This window comes from Atta colombica, unplaced genomic scaffold, assembly GCF_001594045.1.
Source record: "Atta colombica isolate Treedump-2 unplaced genomic scaffold, Acol1.0 scaffold207, whole genome shotgun sequence".
In the NCBI taxonomy this organism is placed as follows: Eukaryota; Metazoa; Arthropoda; class Insecta; order Hymenoptera; family Formicidae; genus Atta; species Atta colombica.
This window is the reverse complement of record NW_017259302.1, coordinates 3,375,491-3,388,242: the sequence shown is the minus strand read 5'-3', so window position 1 is coordinate 3,388,242 and position 12,752 is coordinate 3,375,491. Positions and strand designations below refer to the sequence as shown.

Genomic DNA, 12,752 nt, shown 5'->3' with positions numbered 1-12,752 from the left:
ATTATGACAATCTTGTCTGTATTGCTATCATTGGAAATATATCATTGGAAAAGTAGATGATAATTATATACCGTAAACACTTATTTTCACACGGAAAATGAAAAAAAAACTCGCTCCGCGATTTCCGATCAATGTTTGATTTAATCGTAATATAATGTTCTTAACGAGCAATTAATTTTCTAGAAAGTAGAGAACGAGATTTAAATCCATTTTGCAGGGTTGGGTAGTGCTAAGTTAAAAAGATAAAAGTTAAGTTAAAAAGTTAAAAAATTAATTAATTTTAACTTAACTTAGTTACATTTTAGACTCTTAACTTTTTAACTTTATTTAGTTACATTTTATTCATAATTATTAATTTTTTATTTAATTTTTTGAAGTTAAGTCTGAAGTTAAGACATAATACGCGACAATAGCGATAACTTAAAATGAGGTGAGATGAGCATATTTACTAGATGTTGAAATTATAAATATTCTAGTGAATTTTCTCACTTTTGTAATTTTCACTTCATTTCAAATTATATAATCGACCCCCAGATTTCAATCTGTCAGAAACCGTATATTTCGATGTATCTAGTTTCTGATAGATTGAAATCTATTATTCCTTATTATTCGTATTCCTTATTATACTCGTATTGTGTCTGAAGCTTTAGTCATATCACAGGCCAGTATCCATAATCGAATCTTATATACTAAACAATATATATAAACAAAACATGTAAATAAAACATAGAGTATTTTCTGAGTGAAATATATTTGTCATTCCTATTATTTATAAGACTGAAAGCCTGGAATCAAAAAAGAAAAAAAAGAAAAAAAAAACAAATTTAACTTTTAACTTTTCAATTTTTTTCATTAACTTAACTTTTAATTCAATTAATTTCATTATAAATTAACTTGTATCTGCTCTAAGTTAAATTTTCAAGGTTATTAACTTTTTAAAACTTAACTTAAAAGTTAAAAAAAAAGTTAATTTACTCAACTCTGCCATTTTGTAAAAAAAAGGCAGTCCGCGCATCTACTAATACGAGTTTTATCAGAAGGACATCGAGCACTTATTACGCGCGATAAGTCAGGCCAATTAACAGTTGAATGCCAGTGCTCCGTTGTCTTACAACCACACTTCTTCTTAGAGGCCGAAAGAAAAGCACGAGGAAGTTACGTCTAGCTTGTCGCAATTAACTGCAGGGATAGAAATAAGGAATCTGACCCCAGTCGGGGGCTTGCGCAGACGATGCCGAGGTTGAACGATGTTGAAGAACGCGGTATGCAGCGTTTCCGCTTCCCGACAAAGATAAAATAGCGTCGTGTGAGAAACTTGATGCGCTCGTCGCGCGATACACCCGCTCGACATTTAGTCACGCTGGTAGCTTCTTCAACCATCCTTACGTTTCTGATATTTTGATTTTTAAATTAACTAAATTAATCCCGAAAAATTATAGAAGTAGCTTTAAAGTAGAATAAATATAAAAATGATCTTATTGTCAGCAGAGTTGAGAAGTAATACTTGTAACGCTGTTACTTTTTTCTGTCTTTAACGGCGACAATAACGTTATATTTTTGCAACGATAACAATTCAATCGTTATTTTTATCATTACTTTAATTTTTATTAGATGGATCAGATTGGATCATATTTCGATATTTCTGGCGCTGAAAGATATTTCGCTTTTGTGTCTCTAGAAGTGTATTTCTAGTTACCCAAGTTATAACAATGAGTGAAATACTTAAAATTTTTTAAATATATTTAGAATTTAATATTGTACTATGTATAATAAATGATTATTACTTGTAAATATAATTATAAAATATTTACTTTCTCATTTTTATTTAAAAAAAATTATATACATATATTATATATAGTTATTATATATTTTATATCTTAGACTGCATTTCGATAATTACTAAAAACAGTATTGAAAATCCGTAATTCACATTACATGTATACTACGGATTTTACTGGAAATGAATCTTAAAATACATTCTTAATAATAACATTAAAATTTAAAAGTAATATTTAATTTAAATTCGGTAATTATTGAGTTTAACTCTCAATGATTGTTTCTGCCAGATTCGGTCATTTTTTGTGCAAAAATGCACCGAATGAACCTAATTTTATTAACATCATATGTGAGGGAGTTAAGTTAACAATTTCCCGAAAAGTAACGAAAAAGTAATGATTCGCTATTTTTTCAAATAACGGTAATGATAACGCGTTTTTAATATTTCCAACTTTGATTGTAAGAAAGAAAATTTCGAATTTCTCGTAACGTAAATTTTCTGAAAAAATAATAAAGAATAAAAAAGGTGAAAAAAAAAACAGGAGAATATTAGAAGCTGATATTGGATAAAGATTTTTCAAAATTTTAAATGCAAGTGACAACATTTATTAAGCTACTGGCAAATACATGCACCTGCACGTAAGAGGACTTCTCCATATTGCGAATAAAGACAATGTTTATGAGTTATTGTTCATTTTATTGTGTATTTGTTGTCCCGCATGGAATTAACTTTATCAACTTAATCATTGTAAGTGGAATTGATTTTTAATTCATCAACATCTGTCATTCTTCAAATTATGATTTAAAATCTTTCCCATTTTAAAGCTACAATTTCATACGTTGTTTTTTTCGTTGCGCTTCGAGTTATCAGAACAATGATGGGCAATATCGGATAGCCTAAGTAGTTAACAAGACTTAACTTCACGACTGTATATTTTGTTTCAAGTGAATATGGGAAAGATACGAGGCAAATGGGAAGAAAAGAGTATGAGTTGCTAAGAAAGCTTTATTAGTTAAAGCTTTATATAATTAAAAAATAAGTCAATAATGATAAGAGAGGCAAGTGAATGATATTCTGAAAAATATATTAAAAGCTAGATTAAGAGCTATTGAAGAGTAGGAGATAAATAGTATCTATTAAAACCTTGAGTAAAAGCATGCACAAACAATAGTGGAACTTACCAAAAAATATGTTTTAAAAAAATGTTTCCGTTTTTTATATCCTTTAATTTATTTTATGTCCTTTAATTTACAAAAACAAGTAACTGTAATGACATTTAAAAATGTAAAAATCTTGACTGTTTTTATTTTTAAAAATAAAATAGTATAAAAGAATATTTTAGAGTAATGTTTCATATTATGTATATTATATTCCCGCAATTCACCGGCTCGTGTAAAGTAGCCACGGCAATATCGCTGCGCTTGGCTTAGCGCCGAGCTACTACCGTGATTCTCCAGACTTAATTTTAATCGTCCTAGAAAATGAAATTTCGTAAAAAACTTAAGCCAACCTTGCCCTAATGGATATAACGTATCACAAGATTATTATTAGAATGGAGTTTATGTCCGGAAAGATTCTTGGAGAGATATACATACAAGTACTTATATGTATATTGTGCGACGTGTAGAATTCAATTTGTTACCCCTCCGCATTACATCGATTATGGGTGGTAATGGCAGGATAGATTCTACGATCTCGATCTGGCTCGTTGCCGGGATTGTCGTGCGAACCTGACCTAGACGCGCAGACTTGTTAGATAACTAATCGCGTTTCTCCATCGCTGTACATCGTTAGTAGTCTGCTGTCATTCAAATCCCCAACTTAGCACTGCTAAGTGCGAATTGATTGTTGAAATGTACTCTGGAGCAACATGAGATTTGTATGCACATCCATACACCAAGAAAAATAGTATGGTTGGATTAAATAGTAATTCTGGCAGAAAATCAGAATGTTCTGGTTAAAGATCTATTAAAATTCTAATTAAGATAACTTAAAGAATTCTGATTGATATAATTATACTGATAAAAATAGGAATTCCAATAGATTTTTATAGACCAGAAATATTATATCAGGAATTTCAGTTATCTCAACAAGAATTCTAATAAATTTAATCAAAAAATTATGATTCATCCAGCCAGATTTTTTTTTCAATGTATCATCTTTTCTCGTAATTCGCAGACAAGTTATAGTGTATAAATATAATGAATATATTTACAGTATATAATAATAGCAAAAGGCTCGAAAAATTCCATCTTTTTAATAATCCTATCAATTATTTAAAAATAATTCCACTTTAAATTTATTACACGCATGTGGATTGATTTATAGATTTGTTTAGATCGGATTATTTTGCTTATAATCTAACACATGTTCTATTTTATATTTTAATAGACTAACACTCGTAATTAAATTAGTCTTTGTTAATTTAGATCACGTTGTAATACGATCGTTATACGGCATGCACGCGCATAATAACGATCGTTAATTGTACGGTACTTGCTCAGAAGAATCAATATTCTAACGAAGTTAAGGCACGCTCGCGTTATTTCCACTTGGCGCCTCATAGAATTACTTAGCATGCCGATTGCTCGAGATGCAAGACACGCAGTAAATCGGAGGCACGCGTATTCAGCAACGGTCGCACTTCCGCCGTGGAAGTGCTCGCACTGAATATTTTGGTAACCATTATATACGTTTAAGTTTAAACAGACACGATTGACTTGAATAACGCTATGTCCAAAAATATGTTAATGTCCGTTATAAATCCATAGTTTATCTTTTCGAAAAACAAGAAAAATGTTCGAAGATATCAGATTTTTTTCCAATGTTTGAAAGAAAAGATATACAGAGGTATAGGGACAATAAAAAAAAAGTTCGTGGACGCGTTTAGAAACGGAAAACGTAGTTCATCGTGATTGCAAGGCTGCCATAGCTGATGGCGGGAAATTACAGCTAGAAAGGAAAATAAGATGTATGTACGAACCAGATATACCGGAAAGAACTGCGCTTAGGAGTAATGCAACGATGTTGTATAAAGCATATTAATTCGTGGACTTGTAGTCGAGACCACCGAGCTTCTTCGCCTCGCGTGAAGAGGAATCGGCTGCTATGCGAGTAGATGCAGTGAAAAGACCGTCGAGACGGAAGCGAAATTATCATTTCCTCAGGCGGGATATGTAACTCCAGGAAAGACATGGAAAAAGCTCGTTCTCCCGGTCATTCCGGTTTTTTTACTTGCATGACGATAATGCCGCAAACAGACCAGACGATTGCTGGCAATGACGGGAAATGAAGATGACCATGGCGCGCGGCGTCGTGCGTCGACAAGGAAAGACAGAACAGACACCCTTTAAGATGATGGAAGATTTATTTGACGGTCATATAATGTAATTGCACTTCGTAATTATAACGTTCCAGGAAATGTCACCTCCGCGCGAACGTCGTTATGTCACGGATACAATAATGCGTGTAATTTAATCCTCATATTGTTATTTTAAATACTATTATACTAACAACTTCCGTACCTTCGTGTGAAGTTTCCATTGAGAGGGATTTTATTTTCATCAATTAGGACGTTTCTTCTGAGAAGCTTTTGTAAAATCTCGCAGTTACATGCGAGGATTTCATTTTAAAGCTGCATCTTGTGCAGGTGCACCTAGATGGGAAGAAATGAAAGGCCGAACGAGATGTAAGGAGGCTAATATCTTCGCGGTGCAAAACTGCAAATGGATCGACGGACATGGCGAACCAGTAAGGACCAGTACAGCAATTTGTATGTGGGCCACGAGAAAGCGCGCTTTTTCCCTCTCTTGGGATATATTCGCGGTTGACCGATCATCAATCGTATGGTACTGGACCTTTTTTTATAATAAAAGCGAAAACTTATTTTCGTTAATTAAAAAATCCAATAAAAATGAAGCGGAACTTCATAAATTCTGGTGATGAAATTCTGGATTTTTATGATTATCTTTTGCTAAAAATATTTGCGTCATGAAAGAGGCCATGTGTATTGTAAATCGCTCACCGGACATCAGATATTATATATCAGGCTTTACGGCGGCTCGTCCGACGCCGATGCGCAACTTGGCATGACGTCGATAGTTTGCAGCTGTTTCGATTAAGCTTCTATAGCATCAGGAAGCACCGGTAAACGCGTACGCATCCAAGTGAAATACCGCGATGACTTTTCATTTGGATTACAAAACGTAAGCTGCGCAAGAGAAATAGCGATCTTTATTATGAAAGATGATGATTTCAGCGTCGCCAACATTTAATTCGCATTTCTTTCGATATGCAACGTAACTATGATTTCACGCAAAGATGCCTAATGTATCTTCAAGTAGGCTTTCAAGTAGACTTATTTTGCCATTAATGTCTAAACACTAATGTATTCTCTGAGTTCCTTTTCTTTTTTAAATAAACGAGCTCGTAATTTTTTCTCTTTCTCGATAAATAGCACAATTTCTGAAACATTTTGTATCGACACTAATCATTTAAATTCCAGGATAGATATCTAAACAATAGGTTTAGAGTTTAGATATCTATTAATTTCGATTTCTTCTGTAAAATTTAATTTTTTCTATTTTAGTCTGCTTTTTATTAAATTAATTTATATTCTGCCCGCCAAAACATTGATATTTATAATTATTAACAGATTATGTTACCGCATAGATGAAAGAGGGAGAGGGAAAGAGAGAAAAAGAATCTATAACGTTTAGTTTTTTGTACTATAATATATATCTTAAAAATTTTATAATATATTTTTTTAATAATTTTAATATTTTTTAAAAATATTTTTTTAAATATATTTTTTTTATAAATTGATTTTAATATAAAAATCAAAAGACAATTTGCTAATTTATTAACTCAAGTAATTTTCTTTAAATATTTTCGAATAATACGATTATATAACTTGTCCAAATAATTCGTTTGACACTGAACTTTATCATATTTCTTGAATTTACAAAATATTTTAATAAACTACGAGGACCAGTCAAAAATGTTCTGCACTTCCCGTATCTTTAGGACAGACGGGACGGATTTTGTGTAATGGCAGTAGAGGTAAAACGAAGCGTTAAGCAAGGCCAAGGTAAAGGTAAAAGGTAAAGGAGAGATACAGGGAATGCGAGACTGGAAGAGAAACCATGTGAGGCGAGCCACGCAAAAGTCAACGAACCTAAATCAGCGTATACACGATAATACACATAATCACACGGATTATTTCCTTCGTAAATTATTAACTTCGATAAGTGTAATCTACGCTACATTTTTAATCGCAAAGACATATATTTTTGTGCGACGTGGACTATTAGATACATATGTAATCATGACATTTTCGAAATCGATTCCTTATGGAAATCTGATGATACTCGTCAATTTAACATTTAGTCAATTTAATCTTTGACTGTAGCAACGAGTCATTTGAATCCAAAGCGAAAATGTTTGGATGGTTGTATAATCTGTATGACTGGTACTATGAGATTCTAAATTGTAAGTAAAAAAATTGAATCTTCTATTAATCGTCATAAGACGGTGATTCACTTGTATTCTGTACTTCAAACAGATGCTTAGTAATATAATTTTCGTATAGCTGTATAGCTGAGGCTTACTGAAAGGCAATAATTAATTACTGTTTTTCAGTTATAAATTTACCAATATTCCGCGATAATTTGCGCTTCAGAGCATGCATGTGTTTAGACATATCCAGATACATTTATTTATGTAAAATATATAATAAATAATCAAGGATTATTTCCTATAGATAATGTATAATCTAGAAATTATCATATTCTTCAAGCATCTTATGCGTTAATTTTTATACAAATAGTATTCCAGTTTGAATCTCGCTGAAGTGAAAATTGGACTTATATTTTCTTCTGTTAAAAATCTTGAAAACTGAAAAAGAATATCCTATTTACGTAACGTATGCATAGACATCATAGAGAGCCTTGCTGAGTTTATGCCGTGTATGGTTTATCACAGACAGAGGCAAACGACCGCATAACTTGCAGCGCTCATCGAGTCGTTCGCGAATAAGCAGAGTTAACGGTTGATTTTCTCGTATAAGACATACATACAGAATCAATTTTAAGTTTCGCTTTATGCCCGTTTTGCGCAATGGTCGTCATGCCGTGTATTTTACCTTCTTAAAATAATATCGCAAATCACTGTTGTGACATGTTTCCCTATTAAATAATATTCATATAATACCAATAATGATATAACATAAAACGTATGAATATATTTTTAAAATGTTCCAACTGAAGATTGTTACATGATGACTTGTTGATTTTCTCGCTGAAACGAACTTTAAATTCATTCGATGTATTTTATAGTAAAACGTTTTGTATGACGATCTCATTCAACAAACAAACTATTTCCTACAGGTGTGACAGTTTTTTTTTTTTATCAAACGCGTGTTCATGAATAATTTATCAGTACGACGACGAGCGAAACAACATAATTTCGTGACATCAGAAAGCCGTGAGTTTCGTCGAAATAACGAATTAAAAGCACCAACACAAATGGGAAAAGAAATCTCGACCGACATTGTTCTCTCGAGAAGGAAGTGGTGCATTCAGATCGCGTGCCAACTGCATTTGCCAATATATATTTAATCCACGCTTAATCCATGCGTAAAATTTGCATAAAGGCTGCCTTTCGACATGGCGAATCGCGCCGTAAGTTACGAGTATTGTAAAGTGAAAGCTGCGAAGCTCCGCCGACGAAGCTGGTTTTACGTGTCACGTATAGTTGATGAAATATAAACAGACAGATTCGTTTACAGTTCTTTCCTGTAAATACAAAGTCAATCGGTGTGACAAAAAGGCTGTTATCTATTGCTCCGATAATCAATATTTACTTTCCATGAAACTTCTTTACACATAAAAAATAAATTAATGACGAAAGAAAGATGATATTTTTTTAAATTATAATATCTAATAACATTTCAAACATAATTTCGAAAAGTACAATCACGAAACGTTTCTATGCAGATTACGGTTTTGTAACGCTTGTGCTTTCCTCTGACGTAAAGGAATTAACTGAAAAATTATTGTTTTATTTTATTTCCGATGCATGCTTGTGATTGAGATACAGAAAAATTGTATCATTTACGGTAAAGATATGCGAGTACTCCGAGTTGCGGCATTTGTAAGACAAAATCTGAACGTCATCGATTTCTGGAAAGCAGATATGTTCTTGGCATATTTCCATGGAATTATCAAAATAAACGCTTGCGACCCTATTAAACTCCACTTCGAACCTTGTTTTCTTTTCTCCTGTTTTTCCTCACTTCGTATAAAATTTAACGTTAAATATAAAATATTTTTTTATATCTTGTTATCAATCGATCTCTTATAATCGTGATTCGATAATTATGTATCACAACATGAATTAGACTCATTTTCATAATTATATGATTATTTAAAGATCAAAGATCACCAAGAAATTCATCAATGAAATTCATTTATGAATTTTTTGATAACTTTTGATTTTTAGAGATAATCATACATTATGAAAATGAGCCTTAAAATCAAAATCGGAACAGAAAGTAATTTCTTCTTCAAAAATATAAAACTTGCGATTAATGATGTCATTTTTCTTTAATAAAAACGTGGTATTTTAAAAGGATGTGTTCTCTTTTAAACATATATTTAATTTCTCTTTTAAATATATTCTTGAATAAACCATAAGTCTGAACGTTTAGTCATGCTCCGAAGGACGGATGTCAAATGGGCTGCCGCGAACGGCGATGCTCGATCGTCTTCGTGACGAGAACAATTATCGGCTCGCGGAAGCGTCGGCCGCGATGATTTGCACAACGCCTGTAGACGGCCGTCATTTTCCCTTCTGAATTCCATTAACAACTTCTTGGCCGGTCAGCGAAAGTGCGTTGACACATGTCTCGAGCTGCGAGACGAAAGCGCTTTTCTGCGCGTGTCGCACCATAAAACGACGTCGCTTCTTCATCGCATAAGAAAAATCGGCTATTTGCGCTTGTAAAAGTACGTTGCAAAAAATTTATAAGCTTCTCGGGTCGTAAAATTAGAAAGCGGGTATTATACTCCCGCGGTCGGAAAAAGAGCTGTATGCGCGCGGCATACGAGATGTCACGATTTTGTGAATAATAAGACGATAAGATTAAGAGATACAAACACATCATGGCTTTCTAACAGTCTTTGAGTGTATATAACTCGTTAACGTGCCATCTTCTCATCATCATTCGACATAAATGTTTGATAAATTATTTATTAGTCTCTGTTCGACCTTATTTTACCGCGATCCTTTCATATTAAATAACTTTAAATAACTTTGTCGCAACTTTTGTCATATTTTTATTTTTTCTCAGAGATTTCGTATACTTGACATACTCGGCATGAAGTAACATTTCATACCTGATAAATTTCCTAATAAACTTTCTCAAAATAGATATTATTTGAGCAGATTCTATATAGGTGATTGATGTTAGCGTTTTCTCTGTTTTTAATAGCGCGTCTGCTTTCTACATTTACACTGATAGTTTAAAGTTAGACTTGTTCTCAAAGATATATTTACTCACCTGACTTTGACCGACTCGGTAGGACGCGGGGTCGACATCAACGGTAAGTAACATGTCTTCCACGGCGCGACGTTCATCAGTCACGGGACTTCCAGGCCGTGCGTTTACGTCGCTTGACAATAGTCCGAATCGACGTCTAAATTCACCTAAGGCCATATGTTTCGGAAATCCAACTTTATGTAAGCGAACAGCATCGATTATCTGGCTCCCTCGAATCTGTTCAAGCACACGTTGAAATATGCATACATTAAATTTGTATGTGTGATATTAGATCTTTTCTTTAAAAAAAAATTAGATGCTAATAGATGCTAAATTGATTAATTGGTTTAAAAAGAGGTATTTGGAAAGTATATCTGATAATATGAAACTGATGATCTTTCATTGTTCTGTAAGATTTTATGTTTTTATATTTTTCCTTTAGAGAATTTAATATAATACTTTACCTGTGATCGCAGAAGAGGCACATTAATGACGTTGTCCTCGCTCTGATTCGATTTCACGGAAAGAAGACTCTTATTGTCGGTACAACCGGCGTTATGTTGAGGCAGAAGGCAGTGCACAAATTTCACGCGAGTTCTCCGCAGTGTTTCTACGAGACCATCCTAAAGACAATTAACGCTTGTACTTTTCCATTTAATATGTTGAAGACGACGTATAAATAAAGCGAGATAAATAAAGAATCGTCGTATTGTTCTTACTAGATAACGAGCGAGAAAGAGAAAAATGAAGAGCAGCAGAAGGTAATATCCGAACGTTGCAACGCAGGTTTCACCGAACATTTTCAGCGTGGCAAATATCTCGCGTCTCGCTTAGGGCGAAGGTCAATACACGTTAAGTTAGCTTGCACGACGTCTGTGCGGCCTTGTGATAATGTTTTATAGAACATGCGATAATAGTCTGATCTTTGACATTGCAACGACCAATCGTAAATAGAGTTAAAGGAATAGGTCAACTATCGATGCCGCGAACATTTCAAGAGTGAAATCGAAAATTCATTAATAAAGGAGCAAAAAGTTCAAACCACTACTAATTTAAATTACCATCAGAAAGGAATTAATACTCACTACAGTGAATTTCACTTGTAGACAAATGTTCTTCCTTTTTACGGCCGTGAATGTTCTTCGTATGCTCGAGGCTCGCCTCAAAGATTGCGAGCCTTCCAGTCCTGGCATGGAACTACATAGAGCACCGGAAACTCCAGCACCTCGAGCACTTACGAACAACATGCTCACATGTTCTCTAAAATTTTATTAATGCACAAATATAATGACAGAATTTATTTAACTTATTAGAAGAACTTGCATAAACGAGTCTATGTCGTTACCTTGTACTTTCCTGAAGTATCGTAATGGCACTCTTGGCAACGGGATTCTCGCGTGTAGCTTTAAGCCAACCGGTGGCAGTGTAAAGAACAGGATTTGTTCCCAACAGATGTTGTAAAACGAATTGATTATTACCAGGCGCTTTTCGCAAAAGCATTTGGTGATCTATAATAGCGATATATCTCATATAGTATCGTTTTCATACGTAAAATTAGCATAAATATCGAAAAATTAATTTTACCTCGATCTCCATAATGAGAAAATAAACGATCTAGGAAGGTTTCGTCGCTACCTCCGGGACACACAGTCTCCTCATCTAGCAGCCAGAGTAATCCTTTTCGTTCCATCTGTCTGCCGCCGCTAAGATCGCTTTGACTAGTTCGCAACATTGTCGCGCTTTGCGAGCTTCCGCGATCCAGGAGGGAAACCAAACCTTGAGGTGATCCAATGCCTTCCTCGTCATAATCATCTTCGTAATCTACATCGATACCTTCCTGGACGTATCTACATTTTTTTATTGAATAGCCATAATATATATTTAATAATCATATAAAGAATATTTATAGAAGAATTAATCTTACAATATTATATAAATAATATATAAGTTACTTCTATTTTTAATTAAGTTTAGTGCCACACTACGGAAATAATATACTTGGATAGAGTATATTCAACTAATTCAATTGCCTCTAATTTTCATAAAAAAGAGCATAGTGTAAACATTTTTTAAGTTGAAACGCCAGATATCAAGGAACAATACAGTAAAAAATGTGTGTATCTTTATTAAAAAGGTTATAAACATTGTAAATTAAAGAAAACCAAATTATATGATCACAAAGTGTTAAAAAGGAAAAATTAAACTAAAAATTTGAGAATCTGTTTCTTATATTCCATACCTATCTTTTGGAGCTACTAATGTAGTATGATGAAACAGTAACTGCAGACGTTCCTGCAAATAATTGTGGCAAAGATCTTCAAAGGTTGCACCAGTTTGTCGACCGCACGAAGCAGGATTTTGAAAACCTGGCGCATCACACAGCAGCAGAGATGAGACTGTATGTATAGCGGATGATATGGATCTAAAAAACGACAA

At 33.5% G+C, this 12,752-nt stretch overlaps 1 protein-coding gene across 2 annotated transcripts in view; it reads right to left on the bottom strand.

The window, feature by feature from the left end:
- Positions 1-12,752, bottom strand: part of LOC108687523 (unconventional myosin-XVIIIa) — a 50,212-nt gene that overhangs the window by 16,799 nt on the left and 20,661 nt on the right. For both annotated transcript variants that reach the window (XM_018193308.1, XM_018193309.1), the window contains 6 exons: positions 12,556-12,738; positions 11,901-12,163; positions 11,662-11,824; positions 11,402-11,576; positions 10,781-10,939; positions 10,338-10,553 (listed from right to left, as the gene is read on the bottom strand). In XM_018193308.1, the coding sequence (XP_018048797.1) occupies positions 10,338-10,553; positions 10,781-10,939; positions 11,402-11,576; positions 11,662-11,824; positions 11,901-12,163; positions 12,556-12,738 (1,159 nt within the window). The remainder of the gene's footprint in view (positions 1-10,337; positions 10,554-10,780; positions 10,940-11,401; positions 11,577-11,661; positions 11,825-11,900; positions 12,164-12,555; positions 12,739-12,752) is intronic.